Source organism: Amblyomma maculatum, chromosome 8, assembly GCF_055883805.1.
Source record: "Amblyomma maculatum isolate TAMU_Amacu chromosome 8, ASM5588380v1, whole genome shotgun sequence".
Taxonomy (NCBI): Eukaryota; Metazoa; Arthropoda; class Arachnida; order Ixodida; family Ixodidae; genus Amblyomma; species Amblyomma maculatum.
Window position 1 is genome coordinate 37104662 of NC_139351.1, and position 24848 is coordinate 37129509.

At 46.0% G+C, this 24848-nt stretch overlaps 1 protein-coding gene across 1 annotated transcript in view; it reads right to left on the reverse strand.

Annotated features, from left to right (window-relative positions):
* LOC146180989 (pancreatic triacylglycerol lipase-like) overlaps nucleotides 1-24848 on the reverse strand; it is a 95567-nt gene that overhangs the window by 42011 nt on the left and 28708 nt on the right. Inside the window, exon 3 of the mRNA XM_084577839.1 lies at nucleotides 11118-11267. Coding sequence (XP_084433965.1) covers nucleotides 11118-11267 — 150 coding nt within the window. The remainder of the gene's footprint in view (nucleotides 1-11117; nucleotides 11268-24848) is intronic.

Sequence of the window (24848 nt, forward strand, 5' to 3'; positions counted from 1 at the left end):
CTTAACTGTGTAGCTTGCGCGCAGTCTTAAATATAATTGCGTGCGACTTTCTATATTGATGTCTTTTTAATGAAATGTATTCAGAAGTCTAGGAATAGTACAGTATGCATTTATCAATTAATTTATTCGTGGACCTAGACAGCACTTACAGTAGAGAGTATGTTGCGAAAAGGGACATGTCGAACAAGACACAACCGCAAAAACAATCATCAACAACGGCAAGTCGATCGTCAAGATGGAAGTGGAACACTGAAGTGAAAAGAGAGTAAGCAGGTAACACAGACAAATCGCCAGCAGCATAATTAACTAAAAAAACTGAAAAGCAGGAATTCAATCTTTACACAGCAGTTCATAAGCGCTTCATTATAACAGAACTGGCTGTCAGCCGCTGAGATGACACATTCCGATAGTCGGTTCCATTGTCATATTGTTCGTGGACGAAATGATGATTAGAATACAGATGTGTGTCAGGCTATTTAACGTATTTTGCAAATGTGGTCATTTCCCGCGCAGACAAGCATAGCCTGCAGGGACTACCTGGCCGGAAAACCTCACAGAAGAGCGTGTGCAATATTACGTTCCATCTCCCAGACGCACACAATTACATGGACACCTGGACACGAAGGCCTAGAAGGAAATGAGGTAGCGAATGATCTAGCCCGAGCTCTCACAAACCGGGCGGATCCCCATCCCTACCCCACCCCTCTCCTAGGACCCTACGGCGACAGGCTGGAACACCTACGGTTAGAAAGAAGAATTTTCTCACCACCACACAAACAACTTCCTTCCTCGGACGCTATAGACTGGAGAAAAATACAAACAAACACATTCCCTAATCTTCACATTTTAAATAAGATAAGCCCAACAAAATACACGAGTTACTGTCCTTGGTGCGGTGCAAGCCCCACACTCTATCACATCTCTTGGGAATGCCAGGACAAACCTGACCCAACGTTACTAGTGCCATGCCCGACACACGAGCAGTGGGAGGTGGCCCTGACCAGCGACAACCTGGACCAGCAAGCCTGGATTATACAGCTAGTCCGCAAGTCAGCTGCTGCCAGCGGAGCCCTAGACTAGGGGCACCGACCACCCAGCTCCTGCGAATTCTTACTGATTATTATGCTCATTAAAAGTTTTCTCTCTCTCTCTCCCGGGCAATTTACTTTAAGAATGCAAGCCTAGATACGGTATGGTGTGTTTCGAAAGGACGCCAAAAAACAAAAGAGCTCCCTTCAATGCGGTAGCGATAGCATAAAACGGGGGAGGGGGGGGGGGGAGGGGTCATAAAACGTGCGGCTCTATTTTGAACAGCTTCTAAATTTTTATAAGTGTAGGAAAATTAGGCCCGAGGCAGCGGCGACATATTCTAGTATGGAGCGTATATCTAAGCTTTCATAGCTATATATATTCTGCGTGCTTAGTCCATGTGAGATTTGAAGAAAAAATGATACCAAGGTATTTAACGACATCAGCCAAAGTGATATTTTCTGTATCTAAGTAATACATTGCCTCGACATTTGCGCACTTTCTGCTTAATAGAATGTACGTGCATTTTGAAAAATCAAGTTTCCTGTTCCATTCTTGGCAGTATTCATATCGGTTCTGCTGGTGAGCAACGTGTCCTCGTGCTTCTTCGCTGGCAAGGATTTTTTCTGCTTGGTTAAAAAAGTGCTAAGCTTCTGGGAGGGGTTGCGAATAAAATCAGTTGCTGGAAGTGTTGGTTCTACACACAGCGCGATGACGAACAAGGACAATGGAAAAGGCTTCAACAAATATATTGTTACGCCGAGTAGCGGTGCACTGAAAGGCAGCAGAAGCAGAAGAAGAAGAAGAAGAAGAAGAAGAAGAAGAAGAAGAAGAAGAAGAAGAAGAAGAAGAAGAAGAAGAAGAAGAAGGAGAAGAAGAAGAAGAAGAAGAAGAAGAAGAAGAAGAAGAAGAAGAAGAAGAAGAAGAAGAAGAAGAAGAAGAAGAAGAAGAAGAAGAAGAAGAAGAAGAAGAAGAAGAAGAAGAAGAAGAAGAGAGTCGTGTGCTTTCGTCCTTCATACGAAGTTCACCTGTATTAAAACCATTTCATCCGTTACATTTGGTGGAGGTGCTGGGTGAAAGCGTTCTAGATCCGCCAGTACCTCGTCGCAGCCGTCGTGTAGCAGATTTGCCACCTTTATCTCCTCAACAGTATCTTTCAATGGCTACCACCCGCACGACGCAGACTCATGAACAGCGACCTGAAGAGACGACGACCTTTCCCCATTAGCGAGAGCCGCGTACGTTCCACGGTGAGCCCGAAGATGACGTTGAGGAATGGCTCCGACATTACGAAAGATGCAGCAGTACAACCGATGGAACTCAATCACACGTCTGTGCAATGTTGTCTTCTTCCTCGCTGGCACGGCGCTGACTTGGTTCGACAACCACGAAGAAATCCTGACGACCTGGGACCGATTTGTTGAAGAAATTACGAAGTCCTTTGGGGATGCCCTTGGGAAGAAGGAACGCGCTAAGCATCAGCTTTCCCAGAGAGCCCAGCTGCCCGGTGAGACATGCACACGTTACATCGAGGTAATATTGAAACTTTGTCGCATTGTAAACCGGCAGATCTCAGAAGAAGACAAGGTAAGGCACCTTCTCAAGGGGATTGCTGCGGATGTGTACAACTTCCTTATTTCGCGGGACACCCTTGCCACAGTAGCAGATGTCATCAAGCAGTGCCGGGCATTTGAGGCGTTAAAGGCACGTCGGATAGCGCCCAAATTTGGCCGTCTTTCTCATGTGACAACTGTTGCCGGTATCGACATTCTGGAGGCTAAAGATATCGCTTCTATGGTCAGGAGGATTATACGCGAGGAGCTGGATATTCAGCGGCTATTTTCTCGCCAGTTTTCACCCAGGAGCGCCACCCGCCTCCAAGGATACTTCCTGCTAATGCCACCTCACCGATGGACGCAATAACTTTTTCTTCAACTGGCATCTCCTCTTTAATTGAGAAAATGAAACTTTCCTCGTCAGCCGGCCTCGACGAGATAAACACTAAACTACTAAAAAACACGAAGTGCATTAGTGCAGTGTATCTAGAATTATTGTTTTCGCAATCACTCTCTACAGGTCTCATTCCGGAAAACTGGAAACTTGGGAAGGTCGTTCCACTCTACAAATCAGGTGACAGAAATTCCCCCCTAAACTACCGTCCAATTTCTCTAACTAGCGTCCCCTGCAAGATCATGGAGCATGTCATATAGTCTCGGGTAATGGACTTATTAGACTTTAACAATTTCTTCCATCCATCCCAATACAGTTTCCGCAAGGGGTATTCATGCGAAACACAACTAGCCATGTTCCTCAACGACTTACATGCTGACCTGGACGCTAACCTTCAAGTTGACGCCATCTTTCTGGATTACGCTAAAGCATTTGATAAAGCTACACATCAGCGATTAATACAAAAAACTTTCTATTCTAAACTTACATCCTAACGTGCTAAATTGGATCAAGGCCTTCTTAACAAATCGTTTTCAGTCAGTCATTGTGAACAACCACTCTTCCAACCCTCTCTTTATAACATCCGGCGTCCCACAAGGCTCCGTTCTTGCGCCCCTACTGTTTTTAATATATATATATTAACGATCTCCCACAGCATGTATCCCGCCAAATTCTAATGTTCGCTGACGACTGCGTAATTTACCGCCAAATAACAAACACAACTGATCAAGAAGCCCTCCAGCAGGACCTTAACCAAACAGTGGTGCAAAAATTGGCTTATGACTCTGAACCCTAGCAAATGCAAGCTTCTTCCCATTACCCGTCGCAAAAAGAGTCATGCCTTACATTACAAAATCGCTAACGAGTCCATAGAATCTGCATCATCTTTCAAGTACTTAGGCGTCACATTGTCTAATGACCTAACATGGAATGCACATGTTGATAACGTGGTATCATCTGCCAACAAATCTCTGGGAATTCTTAAACGTCACCTTCGCCTCACCTCGCATCACGTGAAATTGCTCGCCTACAAGTCACTCATTAGACCTAAACTTGAATATGCATCAGCCATATGGGACCCGCATCATATTAACCTCATAAACGATCTAGAAGTCGTTCAAAACCGCGCTACAAGGTTCATTCATTCTTCTTACTCGTACAACGTCAGTGTTTCAGCCCTAAAAGCTAAATCAGCACTATCGCCTCTTTCCGTTTGTCGCCGCATAGCCACGCTATCACTGTACCACAACTTCTTTCACTCATCACTTAACCGTGCCCCCTACATCACACCAGCATCTTACATTTCTCTCCGCACTAGCCACACGCTTCTAGTGTTTCGCCCATGTGCCCGAACTGTTACTTTTTCAGCCTCCTTCTTCCCACGTGCAGCTAAAGATTGGAACGGCCTTCCCCAGCATATTGTCGACATCGCCTGCCCTTTATAGCTTGCTAGCAATCTAAACAACATTTTTTGTATATGATCACATATATTGCATTGTCTTGTACCTTTTCTGCTCATCCCACCCCTTATGTAATACCCCGCGAGGGATATTTAAGGTAATCAAAGGAAATGAAATGAAACGTATAAATTTCGATGTACCTTACCACTCGACATTGAGGTCCGTATCATCATGGGAACAGCGCATGCCATGGGCTGCACAAAATAACTGCGAACCAGCTTACAACAACAGCATGGAGCGGACCCTGCAACCAACATAGCAGCCTCATTTCCAGCAGCGTCCAGCCCATCCCGATGAAGTGCCTCGTGGTGCTCCTCGTCGCGCTTCTGTCGCCCCATCTCGGCCTCCAAGGGATCCTGAAGTGAACTACCAGAACCGCCAGCCACCAGTATGTTACGGCTGTGGGGGCAGCAGACATATCTTCCGCTTTTGCCCGCGTCGTCAAATTACCCGACTCCCTGTACAACGAGTACCGCGCTTCACGAATGGTGCCCAGTGGGAGCAGCAGCCACTGGCTTCCTCTGCTTCTTCTTCTTCTGCTTCTGCTGCTTCTCAGTGCGCCGCTACGCATTACGCTGCACGTAACGAATACATATACAGTATGGGGCGCATGCTCGGATACGGAAGGAAAAGTAAGGTGCCACACTAAGGGTTTTCTGGTTAGAAAAAGGAGCAACGCGAAGAAGAAAAAAACTAGCGGTGATTCCCTACATGCATAAATCTAAACAGTGGAGCTGGACGATTTGAAGTTAATGTTTTTTCGGCACCGCATAAGTTGGGCGGGCTCTGCTGCGCTATTGGGAACCACCAGGAAAAGCTAAATAAAAGTAACCCGTTTAAATGCCAGGTTCCGCACAGGTCGAGATTGGTAGATTGCGCTTTTGTTTACGTCCCCTGTCATGCAATAAGGTATACATAGCTAAAACGAGTCGGTATATAAGCATTTGTCTGTGTGAACTCCTCAGTTTGCTGTCGGATACACGATATTCTCACTAGAAAGATCATTGTAGTGCTTGTGGGCAAGAGGGAAAAAAATAAAAATAAAAGTTACCGCCCCTTGGGTTCTAAAAAAAAAAAGATTTTCTTTCGCCACGGGGACAAAACGATCAGAGAAATAAATCAGACTTACATCTACAAGAAGCAGGCGCAGTGCGTCAGCCAGCCTTCCTTAGTGCTTGTTGATAAAAAGGCTTCTTTTCTGGATAATGTTTGTTGACAATGTATACTTGGTGTAAACCGGCCGTTTGAAGGGGGAAGGGGGGGGGGGGGGGGGGGCTTGTGTGTTTGGTCTTCGTTTGTTAAGGCTTTCCACGTGGCTGATGAAGGCAAAAGATATCTCTTGAATTTGCCTGTCCAATGATTGCATTCTTTGTAGCGTCATGTGATATATTTTTGTATAAGAATCCGCTGTCTTCTGAATAAAAAAGTTATTCCGAGTCGGAGCTCGTCTGTTGTGCTTCTCTTCTTTGTTCCTCGTGTATTCGCGCTGTACAACCCACTTGCAAGACCGAATATCTATCATGAAATGACACCGTTTTGGTCCGCCAACACCTTGTCTTCGTGATGTCAGCTCCTGTCTCACACGTCGAAGAAACCAGTCAGCCTGCAGGCTGTGCGCACGTCGCTCGCAAGACGGCTGTCGGCCGACGGTCGCCCAACTCCTATGCCACACCAGCGAGACAACGTGCGAAGCCTTCCACCGACTTGGCCCTGTCTCTCTCTCATTCTTTTCTCATTATACTATTTTGTTTCTTGACACTTTTTTTTTGCCATGCGGAATTCTCGCTTTTAAAAGCGAGAATTCTGGGAAAGAGGGAAAAAAGGGTTACTCCTTTTTCTATTCTACTTGGTTTAATCCTAATATTCTTATGTAGCATATATAGGGACGCTATGTTTTTATTTGTTTCATGAATTCGACTATACCGGTCGAAATTACTCCGAAGCCCTCCACTATGGCTCCTCTTTCTCTCTATTTCCATTTTTCGCTCCCACTTCTTCCCTTCCCTTAAGGCATGGTTTAGGTGTCCACAGAAACAAGTGTGACAGATACTGTGCCTTTCCTTTCCTGTGAACCAATTTACAAAGAGCGCCTCACAAGTCCTGGTTATGGGCCGAGACTGAATACCACTTTATATTTAACGGCCGTGGTACCTTGCTCAGAAAAGCAATGTTCGAAAAATAAAAGCAGTGCAAAAGCAAATAAGAAGCAGTGGATCTTAAAAAAGCAGGAAAAAATGAAAACAAAGTTACCCTATGTGTGGGGTCTCGTTTCATAGGCAACTATGGTAACCGCTGCAAAGCGAAAGTTTCTTTTTTTTTCTTCATTTCCTGTCCTAATACAATAATTATAATAACACGTAATGGAGTAATACGTAATGTAAAAATACAGTATGGTAACAGAAGGGCTGCGCTATGTTTCAGAAAGGTTTAAGTCAGCCAGTTCGGTCGAAAGTATCATCAATTTAGGTTTCTGACTTTGGTCATTATTGATTGCTTTCTGGTAAGGGACACTTTCAATTAAATACTCTGTCGCTAAGCCAGCATCCATGTCAGCGTGGCTCGCAGCCATTTTCGTTTTCCATACACTATGGATGCAAAGCAACATGATTAATCCACATGGCACATCACCTCAATTAGGGACAAGCAACAACTGTATGCCATACGGCATGACTGGTAGGTCGTTTCTGAATGCCCTCCATACGATGCCCTAGAGATTACTACCTAATATGAGTCAAGGAAAATATGGTCCATGGATTCAGGTTTATGGGAAATCAAGTACTCCAGCGATCACGGAACAAAGAAGCCTTTTTCCTCCACATATGGTTTACGAAGTAATATAACGCTTTATAAAAGAAAGAAGAAATGTTTTCATGACAATCGTACCAGCATATTTTTGACTCTCTAGGACATCCCTACCTTTCTCTCCACAGTATAATGAACCATACACAACATTACGTCAAGCAAGTAGTTGTAGAGACCTTTTGTCCTTTCCCTTTTGTACGGTCCTTTCCTATTAAAGCACTTGCTTACTCCATGACAATCTCCCTTTTAAATGTTAGAAGAAGACACAAGCAAAAAAAAAAAACACTCAGCGTTTTGCTTTTCGATGTTACTAGACGACATAAAAAATTCGGGCAGGTCACGACACAGTCAAGATGTTGCTCGTTTTTGTAAGCAAGCTACACACGAAAGCTAAGCATAACTTGTGCTTTGATACATTGACATGCGGTTTCAGCTGATATACTGTTTTATTGCAGTGTGAAAATCGCGAATACAGTATTAGCGATTGGAGTTTACCAGGTAAAATCAGACTGTTCAGCTTGCTCAGACTACACTTTTTTTTTTTTTTTTTTAACGATGTTGTCATATCCGACTGTGTTCTCTTGCCGCACGCTTCTGTCCCACCCCGTCTGCTAGGGGGTCAGGGCTTTTCAAGCTGTTCACACAGCTTTTTCCTGCCCTCCTCGCAGCATCTTTTTGTTGTGGAATAAACTGCCAATATCTTTAATCTTGAAGTGCAGTGCGGTGAAGCAGGAAAATCAACTATAGATTTCAAGGGGCCGGCCGTGGGACCGCACGTTGGATCGTGTAACTGAAAAACCCTTTAGTCTACTCACCATCAATCATTTTTTTTTCTGTATTTTGCAATGGTAGATTCACCTTTGTGCTAGTAATGTCATCACATGAAAACATTTGGCCCGTAACGACCAATATATCATTCACTAATTTCACTTCACTTTGCTGTCTCTCAGCTTTAGCACTCTCCCATAGAGGTTTTTATTTCTTTGTAGTCTTTATGATTCGACAAAGTCTTTTTTATTGAGCTTGTATCCGTTTATAAGGACTTTTCGAGCTTCTTTATAATCTCGAAAGAATAATATCACAATCCTGTTGACCCTGCTTTCTCCAAAACAGTGAATTTTGCTTATGGAAATGCAATGAACTAAAGCGTTTCAGCGAAGATTCTTAGGCAGAACGTTATTTTTTAAAGTCAGATTCTGTCTCATCTTGTTTCTCGCATACGAAGTGCAAGTTAATTTTCCCATGATCCAGTTTTGGCTGCAAAGCATGAATAGCGCGTTTCATGTAAAAAATACTCTCGCTTTGTATACAGCCCAGTATTAATGGCCATTATTGGGTAAGATGTCTCGAATTACTTTTTATCTCAAAGTACTTGCGCTTATACGCAGTGACATCAGCTCCGTGATTATCGTGGTGCTATTCTTGACTCCAACATTAGATATATCAGACGAAGGAAAAACATTCGCAGGAAAACTAACGCTCAAGGCTATCTAGAAAGTGCGCTCACCCTCAACACTGCGTGGTTATCCTGCCTTATAAATTAGAAATTTTTGTTCCCTTGATCATGCAAGGTTGGTCTGCTTTAAGTACTGAGGGATAGCTCGCATCAAAAACATTGTCTCGGTCGCCTCACGCCAATAAGGTTCCGTAGTAGTCAAGGGGTCGAAGAAAGTTCGCCTGGTCAGGAATGGTAGTATGGTAAAACATGGTAATGACCAAAATAGCATGAAAAAAAAAAGTTTCAAAAACCGTTTTTTTTTTTTTTACTTGGGCAGTGACTGTAATTTGTTTTTTAAGATTCCGTAGTGTTTCTTCTGAAAGCTCTGAGACTACGCTACCAAACAGTTGAAAAAACTACTAGGATGCGTAGGTCTCGTTACGTGCTGTGAATGCCTAAGGATTACGTGCTAATGCCTCGTTTCTGTTGCGTGTCTTTTTGAATAGAGTAGACGAGCGGTACCTCGGCTTTGCGTGTTTCTTGCGTTTTTATATTTGTTTTTATGTTATTCGTTGATATCGTTTCAAGAATATATGACGACAGCGTGGCCTAAATCTGATTTTAATCAAAATTAATTAAATATTACAAACTAGGACCTGTAAGTAACGGTAATTAGCAGAGACCTCTAACTAGCGCAGCACAATCGCACTTGACAGGGGTTATCCAACGGTATTGTAACAAGCACTGAAACTAAGCAAGGCTCGAATATTCTTGCGGAACCTTACCGTTCCCTACTCTCTGGGCTCCACCTCGGACTCAGTGGTGGGGTCCTCGTTTACGCGACAATATTTCACTTGATGGTGCAGCGTAATGTTCGAATTTTAATTGCAATAACTAATTATTACAAAGAGTACAGTCACGTATGCTCAGTGAAATTATACTCGACGCAAGTTATACAATAATATATGGCCCAATGATGTAGCTTACAACTGATTTTAATTACAAATAACTAACTAATGATGACTAATTAGAATCTAAAAATGCCCAGTGCAATTACACTCCACATAAGCTACCTAACGATAACACGTTTGTGGCTATTACTCTCGACATAGATGCACAGCCCCTCACCCATTCTGTACACACATTCAGTACTCATATTTCTTACCACGCTCTCTACATACATTCCGCACAACATTCTGTACACGCCAAACGCACAACCAAGTATGACATTTCGTAGCACATTCGAAACAGAGCGTTTACATATGAGCAGTCGCACCCTACCGGGGTTCGTGCGCGCGTAGAATTCATATAGAAAGTCATTTGCGACTTTCGAATGCTGCTAATGAGCTGTGTTTTGTCCCGCCTCAGTCTCAGTTTCTCTTTCCTCCAAGCTTCCACCGACTGCAACAATCGCTCTCAAATGTAACGCCAGCTCTGTCAGAGACTGCTGCTTGAGTCCCTTGGTACTTCGCTGCGTAGTTAAGACATATGCATTCTTTGTAGCTCTAAAGGCTAAATCCACTCATTAACACAACAATTGATAATATTTTGTCTTCCCTAATTCTTGGAACAATTTTCGACTCGTTCCAGGCTGAGAACAAATAGCTCAACAGGACTGAGACTTGTTCACTATAATGCAAGCAGAATGTGGCGCGCATTACCCGTGTGACGTGATATTCGCGGTGACAAAGAGGATTTGAATGTGGAGCGTCGCGTGTGCCAACCTAGACATGTGACATGAGCGAACTCGCAAGTACTGGCGGAGGCGACGTGTCATGGCACATGGAGTGCAAGGTCAGGAATGCGAGAGAGGCAGGGGAATTCCAGCCTGGCCATCCATGGACAGCCGCCTTCCGCGTCGCCGCCTCTCTCTGGCTCAATACATAATCAGCAGGCATCGACATGCTGTGGCCGCAAGTGCTCGGAACACTTTTACGGAGTTCTTCCCAGCAGCCAGCGCCTGGCCGGGCCTTAGCCGCCTTAACGTTTCTCCGTTCCCTCAACGGTGGCAGATCTTACTGCTTATTTGAATTGTGCTCCTAGATTGATTTTATTGTCTATTTTGACGCGGCTGCATCTTTTTCGTTTTCGCCTGCTACGTATTTTTTTCTTGTGAACTTGTAAGCGATAGCCATCCGCACAATAATATGGCGACACCCCAGCGCCCATTTTATATAGCGTTTTTTTTTTTTTTTTGTAAGCTTCAAAGCAAGAAACAGTGCAACTGCTGGCTACGAAGGTTTTTAAAATACTGCCACGAAAACAATCAAGACAGTTTATTCCTTCGAGTAAGATGGGGCCTGGATGTGCGCTGTACTGCTCATTGCGAGAAGTGCCTCCTCCCCTCCACTCTCAGAGACATGACCACAGCCAATGTCTTGGTCGGTAAAAAAAGCCAAACCCAAGCACATTCGATGCAAGAAAAAAATCAGGCCTACCTGAACTACGCGTATGAAGGTTGCCAGGTGCTGTCCAACTTCCGGCACCACTTGGTTGACCACCCTGCCGTATAGGTCCTGGGACTTGCGGCCCCAGTCCACCATTATGATGTTGTAATCTCCACGCACAAGAAACCGGTCCTTCAGCTCCTGCGACAAAACCGCGTGCAAGTGCGCAAAGTGAAACAGCCTTTTAACACATCGCAAAACCTCATTTACCAGAAAGGAATCTGCACAACTCAAAATATCCGTACGAAAACTTCGCACAAAGAAAACGTTCGACTGTTCAAGCGGGGTGAATCAGACAATCTGGACTGTCGAAAACGGGACAACACCTACCATAGCGTCAAATTGACGAGTTCGTTCTTGTACTGTATTATCTGAGGTACAATCATTCCCAGGCTTCAGTGAACGATTTGGTCTGTTGTTCTATTGACCAGATAATTAAAGCCAGCTATAGGAACTCTTAAAGCTTATTGGTCTGTTTAAATTCAGTTGACAATGTAATAATTCAGGTTATGCAAGAATTAAGAAAATGGCAGACCATTACACTTAACGAGTAAGACAAAATTTGAGGACAGCTCCAACTATTTTCGATGTCTTATACTATGGTAAAACACGTGAGCGAGGCACCTATTTGCGCTAAACACTGATCTTTAGTTTCCCAAAGTAATCCTCCTCCTTTCCCTATTTGATAAAAGGAAAAGTCGGAGAGGTAGACCGGTGGTGAAGGGTCCTAGCATGCTACTCCACACTGCGGAAGGGGAAAAAAAGAAGTAAAGGAGATTAGGGCATGAATGGAGGGTGGAGATGTCATAGTACAATGAAGTTCCGTGCCGTGATCCAGGTCATTGAAGAGACGTAGCACATAGTTGGCGGCACTTCCATACACAGTAGTTGTCAGTGTATGCAGATTTTCACATTTGTTGATGAAACTGTCCACTTTGTTCAGCACACACACGCACTGCACACTAGCCATTAAATTTGATATCAGTTGGGAGGTGCCTTCAACCTGCTGGTCCAAATGTCTGGTTATGAAAGACGAGGTCTGTGCATGATTACGTGGGATCGTCAAAGCTGTCGATCTCCTCTCAAGCACTGCGCGGGCGCGGTTATCATGCTCTGTACTTTGTTTGTAGTATTATTTCAGTACATTTTTCGTCTGTCACTGACTACAAATAATCTTGGTGTTTATTTAAATAGTGAACTGCGTTGGGCATAGGCACATTAATTACATCACTGCGACAGCAGGTCGTGCTTCAGGCTTCCTACGCAGGAATGCCACGTGTTTTCCTTTAAACGCTAAAGAATATTTATACACAACTAATCTAAGGCGTGTACTGGAGTACGCGTGCACAGTACGATATTTATAGATTAGATAAGGTCCAACACCCACATGTCCGTTTTGTTTTAAATAATTACAGCCGAAATTTCTGTGTGTCAACAGGACAGAAATCGTTAGGACGGGTTTCACTACAGAAACGCTGATGCATACATAAGGCTGAAATTATTCCATAATATATTTCATTCTAAAACGGGTATTGACCGTGACCGTTATTTATTGCCACCATACTATATATCAGCATGAAGGTACTACATTACAAAGTAAAAGAAATAAAATGCAGAACAGACCTACTAAAGATGCTGCTTTTCTTTCCAAAAACAATAAATGAATGAAATAGGCTGCCTCAAGAAGTCGTTTCTTCAAAATCTGATGAAATGTTTGCCGCACTGCTGTAATACATGCACTTGCGTTTGCTTGTATGAAACTATGTTGTACTATGCTTACTGCGTTATTTTTGTTCTCCCAGCGTGTAGCACTGCGGATGTTGTAATTCTCCTCCCCCCCCCCCCCCCCTTACTGCAATGGCAAAAGGCGGTGTAGGTAATGTGATAAATAAACAACCATAAATAAAATAGAACCACGGGTACACCGACAGTAGCTCTAGACCTTTCGCCTAAGAGGCATTCTTGTCTTCAACCTGTGGTCTCCTCACTCCTTAGCAGCGTGCCTCTCACCCGCCGTTCATTCTCGCCTTCCTTTTATGTCCTCAGTCTTCCCAGCAGTCCCTTGAAAATTTTAAAAACAACACTTTCCGCATGCGCAGACGTCTCTGACCTTATTCACATCATACATAACTTCAAAGAACAGTTAGAGGAACATAAAACTCGAGCATTCAGCGAAACAGAGTGGGAGGTGGAGCTGGCCAACTTCGGGTCTCTCTGAGCAGCACAAGATGCTCACCAGGGCACGGGAAGCAGCCCAAGCCTTTGGAATCGTGGACTAAAGAAAACCACTTGCGCAATTCCGTCAACCAATTAAAGTTTATTCTCTTTCCCTCCCGGTAGTCACGTTTCGATTTATCGACGATCCGTCCTCAAGGTTTTTTTTTTTTAAAGAATTGGCAGCGTTAAAACGTTAATAAAATTTTGGAAAGTTTGGATATAGCGGGAGGGATAACACTGGATCTCGAAAACATGACGGACAGTGCAGATTTCGGTATATGAACGACCAATATTTGATGGTGACCAATTGGTCGTGGACGTATAATGAAGTATAAATAATTCAGACGGAAATAAATTTGATGCTAAAGGAAAACCAGTGGAGAGGCAAAAAGTGACCAAAACGGTGGTGGGACGTAGATGTCAAAGAGGCAATAGCAAGCCACCAAGGAGCTCCTAGGAATTGAGTAAAACAGCGCTAGGGGAGGCGAAACACGTGAACGGCAGACACATTTTTTACTAAATTGTTAAGCATGTACCAACCAGCCCGTATTTGCCCTCTTCTGGAAGCTCCTAGGGCCCATCGAAAAGCAAAAAAAAAGAAAAAAACTATACTCTTGCCTAAACATCAGCGGAAATTGGACGAATACAAAAAACAAAAAAACCATGCCCATTGTTTGGTACAAGAGAAAAATAATTCTACAACCGATAGATGGATGGCAGATATTCTAAAAAGCAATAAGCAGACACCTATAGATATAGCATATGTAAATCCTTTGTGAAAAGCTAGAAGAGGCTTTTAAAGAGTGTGACAATGGCAGTGGTATTGACCTTGATCGGGTCATTACGAAGATGAAATTTTTAACATCGACATTGAAAATTGGATTGTGAAAGAGCGGTTGAGAATGTTCTTTTGCATACAGCAAAAGTATTTGACCAAATGCCAATGAAACTAATTGCAGTGCTTGGTAAAGAAACAAAGACGACCTTGTAAGCTGTTCTAAGTGACACAATGAAGAATAAAGATATCCCATCAAGCTGGCAAGAAAGTAGAATGAGACTTCTGCACAAAGGCAAAAGTGGAAAAGATTACATCAAGCCTATAGGTCGTTAACAGTAACATCGGTGTTGTATAGAATAACAATACAGGCAACCAGGAGGTGGGGAGATGAAAATTAGAGCGGAAGGCAGGGATGTTAACCAGAAATAATTCCGGTTGGCTACCCTGCACTGGGGAAGGGGAAGGGGAAGGGGGGGAATAAAGGGGGAGGGTCGGGTAGAAGAGGAGAGGAGGTGAGGACGCAGGCGAATATGCATTACAAGGGTGGACTGAGGAGTGAAACGCTCTAGGGGAACTGCAGAACGATTTCAGATAAGGTCTTAGACTAGACCCTAATTTGTTCGCAGTCGCACAATGCATTGAAAACGACCACCCTGGATGGCGTTTTTAGGTATCAAAGGGGCTTATGATAATGTAAACCGCACTCTGGTGTGGCAAATTCTGGAAAAAGATGGTATGGGCAAGGAAACAATAAGTTTATTGAAACACATTTACAAGAAGAATAACGTAGCACTAAAGTGGCATACCTTGGGTGGTGCAAAAAGTGTTGCGGTTAAAGGGAAAGTTCGACAGGGGTATCATTTATCACTCTTTCTATTTATGGTCTACTTGAAGGTGATTGAACAAAATTTATAACTGAAAGGATTGACAGAACGGCAGCTTGGGGTTGTTGGTTATTCATCTTCAAATAACAGCGCAAAAAAAAAAAACAGGCGGGACACATGAGCAAGAACAAACAACGAGCACTCTCGTCTCCCGTATGTGTTTTTTTTCGCTGTTACATGAAGATGAACGGATTAGGTTTTACGATGTGGCGGAAGGGGAGTGGATTAGAAAGTAGCTGCATGCCGGGATTGATATATGCAGATTATATTGTTCTCATATCAGATAGCCAGAAAGGCCTTCAAGACAGACAGGTCACGGCAGAGGGTTCTGACAAAATGTGATATACTGGAGAAGGTAATGGCAACCCACTCCAGTATTTTGTGCCAAGAAAACCCTATGGCCAGTCACAATAGCATTAATGATAGGGCGCCGGAAGATGAGCCCCCCAGGTTGGAAGGCGTCCCACGTGTTACTGGGGATGAACAAAGGGCGATTCTTAGTAGCTCCAGGACGAATGAAGCGGCTGGGCTAAAGCCAAAAGGACGCTCAGTTGTGGATGTGTCGGGAAGCGACCGGAAAGTCCGATGTTGCAAGGATATATATCACATAGCAACATGGAATGTAAGATCTAAGACGTAAGGTAAACTGGATGTCGTCAAGCGAGAAATGGACAGACTGAACATTGATATCTTGGGTATCAGCGAGCTCAAGTGGACCGGAATGGGAGAATTCGATTCCGGCGACCATTATGTATTTTATAGTGGGCACGAATCCAGGAGAAGGAATGGGGTCGTTCTCATAGTAAACAGAAGAATGGGCAAAGCAGTGCTAGAATACATGAAGTTTCTACTAAGGTAGTTCCAAAGGAAAAGAAATGCAAGAAAACATACTGGTTGTCTGAAGAGGCTTTGCAAATAGCTGAGGAAAGGAGGATGACAAAAGTTATGGGTGAAAGAGAAAGATACAATGTTCTCAATGCGGATTTTCAGAGAATAGCAAGGAGAGATAAGAATGCCTTCCTGAACATACAGTGCCAAGCAGTATAGGACAACAGCCAATTGAAGAACACAAGAGCTCTGTATAAGACAATGAAAGATATCAAAGGAAGCTTCTGTGCTAAGCTGGGCGTGATAAAGGACAAACGAGGCAGGGACCTCACTGAAGCCTCAGAGATAAAGAAGTGGAAGGAATACACAGAACTGTATAAGAAAGACCCGGATGTGCAAACCCAACATAAGATGGTTGTGATTACTGATCTCGAGCCGGGCATCCTGAAGAGTGAAGTTGAATTGGCCTAAGCCACCCTTGCTAAGAACAAATCTAGTGGAATTGATGACATTCCAGCTGAGTTGCTTCAAACCCTTAACAACGACGCTGTTAACGTTCTGTATAACGTATATCAGCAAACTTGGATAACCCTGCAGTGGCCACAGGATTAGAGGAGGTCAGTTTACATCCCCATTCCAAAGAAAGACAGTGCCAAAGATTGTTCCAACTACCGCACGACCGCGCTTATTTCGCATGCTAGCAAGGTGATGTTGAAAATCCTCTGAGGTAGGCTGCGGCAGTATGTGGAGCGGGAGCTTCCGGAAGTGCAAGCTGGGTTTCGCAAGGGCAGAGGAACTAGAGACCAGATTGCCAACCTTCGCTGGATCATGGAAAAAGCAGGAGTGTTCCAGAAACCCATCTACTTCTGCTTTATTGATTATGCGAAAGCGTTTGACTGCGTAGATCACAACAGATTGTGCCAAGCTCTCAAAAAGATGGGAGTTCCAATTCACCTCGTTTGTCTCCTCAGGAACCTGTATGAAGGACAAGCGGCCACAGTCAGAACTGAGCATGGTCTTACTGATTGGTTCCCGATTGAGAAAGGAGTCAGACAAGGCTGCATACTGTCGCCCTGCTTATTTAACCTATATGCTGAGTGCATCATGAGGAAGGCCGGTCTGGACGAGTCTTCAGCTGGAGTGAAGACTGCTGGGAAACGTATAAACGACCTTAGATATGCAGATGATACCACTTTAATGGCAGAAAGTCAAGCGGAACTGAAGAGACTTCTGATGCGCGTACAAGAAGAGAGTGAGAAGTTTGGGCTTAAACTGAACATTAAAAAGAAAAAGAACATGGCGTCTTGCCCTATCAAGTCCTGGAGCATCAAGGGACAAGAAGTGTAAGCCGTGACAGATTTTTTCTTGGGCTCCAAGAATTCCCCAGAAGGCTCGTAACTGCTGTAGCACGGTCAGGGCGCAAGTTAGGTGCGACCATTCCTGATATGCGGGCCTCCGGAGGTAGGGACGGTGCTGGTCGTGTCGACAATTTACCAGTAGGGTCAGGTAAAAGAGCGGCCACTGTGACGTCAGACAGTGGGGTCAGTTCGGCGAGTTATGCCCTCAGGAAGAACGTGCACAAAAAGGCCGAAGTTCAAGACTGGAATAAAAGCGGTTTTTTCTACGTGCACGATGTTATGTGGGAGAGCAATTCTACGCTGCAGTGTCACGTCGGTTATGGGGCAAACAATGTAGTCGCCATCAGGAACGGAGGGGAAAGGCGACATGAGCACATACACCGCAGCTTCTGGCGGCAGGCGAGTAAATGTAGACGAGCGGAGACGAAGCGTTGAAGTATCAGAGGCCTGTTTGTCAGGACAGAGTGACAGGTCCAGATGAAGCAGTCCAGAAGAACAGTTAATGAGCGCGGAATGTGCAGTTAAAAAGTCGAGTCCTAATATAACCTCATGAGGGCAACTGGTGAGGACTGTAAATAGCACGGAGATATGGCTGTCGGCAATGGTAATTAGTATCGCAGTGCACATACCAATCACAGTAGCTGTGCTACCACCAGCAGCACAAACGGTAGATGAAGAAGCAGGTGTGAGGACTTGGTTGAGGCGTTGACGGAGCGAGGTACTGAGGACGGAAATGTGGGCGCCACTGTCAATAAGGAAAGAAACTGAGACTCCATCCACAAGAATGTCAATGAGGTTACTTCTGGGTGTGAGGGTCAGTTCTGAGTTGACAGTCCGGGACGATAATGCAGCGTCACTCCCGGGCGCTGCACTCGCTAGTTTCCCGAGTAGGTGCCGGCGTATGATATGGAGGAGCTGCGAACAGGCCCCGGTGAACGGGATCGACGAGGCCGTGGAGATGGAGATCGGCTGGAGGGACGGACACTTGAGACGGCTTCGGTGTGAGGTTCATCTGGGTGAGGAGGAAAGTGTACAGGTCCATCATATGTGGGGCGGAGCTGTTCAGGTTGTGCAAGGAAGCGTCGAGGTCCATAGTATTACCGATGGTCAGCGTTGCAACGAGGGGTGGGGAAGGTACGACTGCGGCAATAACGTGAAGTGTGGCCTGCTCGACAACAAATAAAACAAATTGGCCTGTCGTCTGAGGTGCGCCACTCTGCAGGATTGCGACTAACGTAGCGACTGGGGGGGAGCTTGGCTAGTGGTTGCAGCAGCCACTACAGGAACAGGGTGCGATGGTGACGAGGGCGGTACGGGGTTGGAGAAAATACCAACGTTGGCAAGTTCCTGGCGGACAACAGCCTGTATCATGGCCACGGTGTCGGGCAGTGGAGATGGGAGTGGTGCCGGAGCTAAGGCCTTGAGTTCTCGCCTGACGATCCGAGTCATGGTTGTGGACTGAGAAGGCTATTGCAGAGGAGCCAGATCATCGCAGGATGACCTGGCTCCCAGCACCCTCCCCTCCGCACCCAGCACCTCCACCAAGATGATACGTGGCAAGGTTAGTCCACGAAGGATAGTCCAGGATGACACAGCACACAAAACACAGAAGCACAGCAGCGTCAACATTCGTCTAGCCCCAAACGTTGCTACCACTTTGTCTTCTTCTGTGTCACTGTTGCTGATCGTTGTCTTCTTCAACGTCCAGCGATGCAGGGCATATATGTCACAATATTATAGAATGTAAGGCACTCCAACTACCAGTATACGACGCCGACGCAAGGATTCGAGATGCACTGGCGTTTCGGGACATCCATAGCAGGCTAAATTATGAAACAGTGTAAGCAAGAGGCGATTTGAGGATTGGTGGAAAAGTTCAATGAAGTAGTGTTGGACTCTGCAGAGGAAATAATCATTTAACCTAAAAAAATGTTGAGCTCTCGATGTATTATGAGCTGTGACACTTCTCATCACACCGTTTATGTAAAAAGGGATGCTAATAATTATCTATCCATTAGTGCATATGTTTGTGAGTGGCAGAAGGGGCGGTCATCTAACTGCACGGAAAGCGATGTATTGAGGGGTGCGACAGTAGCATTTTTGTTTCGCGGCGGTTTAATTGACGCAGTGCAGAAGTCTCCGTATGCAGTTGTTTTCGCAAATTGTTGAGCTCTGTGGACGATGGCATCCGCTTATTGTGTACGGCTCTGGGAGCGTTGGCGGAAACGTCTCACCTTCTTCTTTCCCATTTGATGCCGACGGAAGCAGAGACACGCCATCCCCCAAATAGAAGTTGTTGACCTCTTATTTAACTTCGCAAACGTGCGTGTTCGTGAGAAATGTTTCGGCACTATGAACATCATTCGGTACAGTAAGTTCGCAGCGTATCGGAAATATATGTCTGTCTTTCAGAAGCTACGCAAACTGAAGCCTGCAGCTATTGGAAGGTATTAAAAGGGCTCCCCCAGTGTTTAACGATGACCAAAGCACGTCCTAGACCATCCCCAAAGTGGTGTCAGATATCGGTATTTCTGAAATGTCGCCTAGATTTGTGAACACAGGTAAAAAAAAAGGCCTTTGAAACGACTGTGCTTATTAAATGCTTACCATTAGAGGCAGAACACCGACAAAGTATGTTTATTTATTTATTTACTTTGTAGGATGGGTGTTTATTACAGGTACTAGGACTCGATCTAGAAATACGATGGGAACAGTCCACGTACAGCCAGGTCCAGCCCATACACCGATAGCGATGTCACTGGAGACAGCGCACGGAATCTTCTCCATCTTTGCATGCACATCTTCATCTTTACAAGAACCTCCGAGAAGAAGAGGAGCCGCCCTGGCAACTTACGGCGCAGGCAAGATGGCAGCGTCGTAGTAGTGCTCAAACGCTGGACGTGGACTGTTTTTCGGCCGCGTTGGTGGAGGTATGGTCAGGGCGTCCGGGGTTCCACAATGTAATTGACAGGAGAGATGCGCTCGAGGACACTTTAGAGGCCGTGATACTCGGAAATAAATTTAGAGGATAATCAGGGAGTACTTGATGGACTCCAGAGCCACGAAAGACTGCCGGAAGAGAATTGCGACGTCGTCTGATGGTTGTCGTGGCAGGATTTCCGGTGGGACTTGGTTTCAGTAGTGCGTGACCGGGCAATTTACGACACCCCTCTGCGTGTCTGGCAGCTTCAGAAGCAGGGGTATAGTCATATGTGTTTCGTTAATACGGAAGAATGATATGTAGTGGAGTAGAAGGGTGACGGCTGTAAAGAAGATAGAACGGCGAGAAACCGGTAGTTGACTGAGTAGCAGTATTGTATGCGTACCTCACACATATGGAAGGAGACGACCCCAGTCAGAGTGGTCGGAGGAGACGTGCTTAAAAAGCATGTCGCCAAAGCGTTTGGTGAGTCCGTTAGTCTGCGGGTGATAGGCGGTAGAGGCTACATGAATTATGTGGCACTTTTCAAATTAAGCTTTAACAACGTCAGATACAAAGACACGTTTTATGTCACTGAGTAGTTCACGAGGTGCGCCGTGGCGAAGGACGAATCGCTGCAAATTAATGAAGCTACGCCAGACGGTATGGAAAATGGAAGGGCAACGGTTTCAGTATATCTCGTCAGGTGGTCAACGGCGATGATGGCCCAACTGTTTCCAGCGACAGTGTACGGAAGCGGGCCGTATAAATCAATACTGACTCGATCAAAGGGCGTGGTGGGCTAGGTAACGGCTGCAACTCACCAACAAAACGATGAGGTGGGGACTTGCGATGTTGACAGGCGAGGCATGAGCGAACGTATTTGAGGACGAAGTTAAACAGGCCCCTCCAGTATTATCGTTAACGCAGTCGATGGTGTGTCTTGAACACTCCCGCATGGCCGCATTGTAGGTCAGCGTGGAAGCAGTCGCAGGCTTGTGAGCGTAGGTGGCGGGGAATTCCTAGCAACCATTTGCCATCATCAGCACTCTAGTTGCGGCGATAAAGGTTGTCGCGAATGCGAAGTGCGTGTGATGCTTGGCGCCGAAGCGCGCGCGAGGAAGAAGCGACCGATGGATCGGAAAGGAAATCGATAAGAGAAGCGACCAGGGGTCTTTCCTCTGCGCAGAAATCATGTCACTAACGTAAAGTGACGTTGGCGAGGCGTTCAAGGTAGAAAGGCTGGCGACGTTTCGAATGTACCGACGAGTTCGAATGAACCGATGAAAGTAGGAGAACAAGCCTAGGAAGCTGTGCAGGTCTCTAATGGATCTCGGCTTGGGAAAGGCAGCGACAGCACGAAGTTTGGTCGGGTGTGGAGAAACCCCTTCCTTGGAGACAATGCGCCCTAAAATGGTCCATTGACGGGCGGCAAAATGACACATCTTTAAGTTGCAATCGGGCATCAGAAAGGCAGGTCAAAACGTACTTCAGGCGGTAGAGATGAGTGTCGAAGTCAGGAGAAAAGACGACGATGTCGTCGACATAGCAAAGGCAGGTCTTCCATTTCAGTCCACGCAAAATGGTGTCCATCATTCTCTCAAATGCTGCCAAAAGGTATAACAGTAAATTTGTACAGGGCGTCGGGAGTAACAAAGGCCGTTTTAGAGCGGTCGGTCGCTTCCATCGGTACCTGACAACATCTGGAACGTAACTCTAGGGAGGAAACGAATTAAGCCCCTTGCAAACGGTCCAGTGCGTCGTCTATGTGCGGAAGAGGATAGACGTCTTTGTTCATAATCTTATTAAGTTTATTAAGTCGGCGGTAGTCTACATAGAAGCGTATGGAACCATCCTTCTTTTTAACGAGCACAACAAAGGAAGCCCAAGTATTATTTGAGGGCTGAATGACGCCGTTCTGAAGCACCTGGTTGACTTGCTCTTCAATAACCTGGTACTGTGTTGCAGAGACATATAGTAGGGCCGCTGTCGCAGTGGTGCGTGGTCTTCAGTGTCTATTCGATGAGTGATAGTTCAACTTTGACCGAGGGAAGTTTGATGAGAGTCGAATGAGGAGCTGAACTGTTGAAGGAGGACGTTGCGTTCGCTGAAGCGCAGGAAGACTGGCGTCGATGGAGTGGTGGAACAGGTCTGTGGAAGAGGGAGTGGGTACAGAAAGTGGAGGGCTGAGTGCAGCTATGACGAGGCGCGGCGCGTCGTCAGTCTCTTCACAGAGAAGATATGCGATGGGTTCTATGCTCCCGAGACATTCCCCGTGGCGCAAAGCAGTGGGTTAGTTAAACAAGTTAGAGACTCAGAGCGCAGAGGAGCCACCCTAAATAGTGAGTACAGCATAGGGCAACAGAAGGCACTCAGAAATGTACGTGCTGGTGTGAAGAATACAGTTTGATCGCATAGAGTCACAAGTGATAGTTACAAGCAGGGAAGAAGAGGGAGAAATGTCGATGTCTTCATAGTGTAGAAGAAGCGTTGTTCAGCGCGGGCTCGGGTAGCGCGAAAAATCCGACTTCAGCAAGAGCACAATCAATGATACCGGCAAGACGTGACAGGAAATCCCAGCCTAAAATTACAGCGATGAGCAACTTGGCAGCACGACGAACTCATTTGTGTAAAGGCAATTCTGGATCACTACTCGAGCGGTGCACACCGCTAATGGCTTCATTTGCTGAGCGCTGGCCGTTAGCAACGAAGGTCCTGCAATTAGAGTCTGCACTTTATTTAAAGAGCTACAAAGGTTTTCGCCTATTACCGAAATCGCAGCACCAGTGTCAATTAGGGTCATGACAGAAACACCCTCGACGGAAACTTCACGGCGGTCGGAGTGGGCGGAGCAGTCTGGTGAAAATGACAGCTTGCTGGAGGCTCAGTAGGCGCGGAATACTAAGGCGTCGAAGACCGGCACCCAGAAACTTGGGTAGGTGATGTTGACCCTGGGAGACGGTTTCGGCAATAGCGGGGAATATGCTCAGTCAGCCCGCAATGCAGCAAATTGGCCGGTTATCTATCGTGCGTCAGGAATTGCGTGGTCTTGGAGCCGGTCGAAAATAGGGTGCTGGCGCTTGCACAGGCACTTATGGCAAAGTGTAAGTTGGCGGCCGAGGTCGTGCAACGGTGTCAGCGTAAGTCAAATGACCGGCGACAGGCCTTGGGATTACATCCTCATAGGTCATAGGAGCGCGCGACAGCTCTTGAACGGCGTCGGCGTAAGTCAGATGAGCAGCAGCGATAACTGATGGCGGATGGACAGATGGAAGCGCCTCAACAACCTGCTCCTGGGTAGCCTGCCGCAATGCCGGGGCCAAATGGTGTGGCTGCTCTTGAGTGCTAGGAAGCAGGAAAAGCTGACGCGCCACCTCTTCACCAACAAATGCTTTAATGTGCTGCAGCAGCAATGGGTTGTCGGCTGCAGGCGTCAGTCCGGCAAGCGATTCAACTGTGCTTAGGGCTGACGCGTCAGCACTCTGCTTGCGCAGCTCCTCGAAGCTCTGGCATAGCGTGAAGACTTCATTGACGGTTAGCAAGTCGCGCGCTGACAACATCTGGAAGGCGTCATAGTCAATAGCTTTAAAGATATGTTTGATTTTACAGCCTCTGACATGTTAGTGCCCATAAGTTTGCACAGCTAGGTCGACGACTTCTTCGATATACCTTAAAAAGCTTTCGTCGACCTGCTGCGATCGTTCACGCAAGTGCTGCTTGGCACACAATTTCCTGACAGTCGGGCGACCAATGACTTCGGCAAGCATTGTTTTAAATACAGCCCACGTACGGATGTCGCTTTCATTGTTGTGGAACCACAACTTTTTGCCATGCCAGTGAGATAAAATATTCGTTTTGTCGTCCCATTTATTGTAGACGCTCACCCTTTCGTAAGATGTGAGCCAGTCTTCAACATCGTGCTCATCAGTTCCGCTGAAGATAGCCGGGGTTCTCGCCGGTGAAGGGAGCCGGCGCAGATGACAGTTGTATCAGGTTGCATGCCTTGATGTTGGACGTCTATGGCATTGCAGGTATAGGAAGAGTGCGGCTACGGAGGTCCAGGACCGACATTTTACACCCCGCACCTCCACCAAACCTAGAATCGTGGTTTATTAGAGGTTCTAGGACTGTGGGGAAATATCATTGGACCTCTTCCACATGGTGTGGGCGTCGCCCTCCAACCCTGCCTTTGCACATAACCCGAATTCCACCAGGGAGGACTGGTAGGCGACGCTACCCGCCTGCTCCGACCTGAAAGCCCAAACGGCGTTGGTCAAGCGAGCAATGGCGGCAGCGGAAGCCACTGGGGTCCCGTACTAGGGACTACGCCTATAGTGTTTGTGAGGAGAAGGGCGCTAAGCCTGACCCCAGAGCAACCTCCATGTAGCTCTCTCTTTTTAACCAACATTTTCACCACCACCCCCTTCTCCACCTTTGCACGCACATCTTCATCCTTAAATTTCTTTATTTATTCATTTATTTATTTAAATAGGCTCAGGACCCAAAGGCATTCCAGAGGGAAGTGAAGAGAAACACATTGCATAACATAGGCCATTCCACCGCCACCGAGATTGGCAGGCATTCATCTTCAACAACCGCCAAGCACTTTGTTGCTGTCGGCGCCGCGGTAGTCAGCCCAATAAAATGTTTACTTTCGAACGTATTCGCCGTTTCCCTACCTTTGATCCGTCATCACCGCTAATTGAGAGTGCGTGAATACATTGTTCATTTTGCACG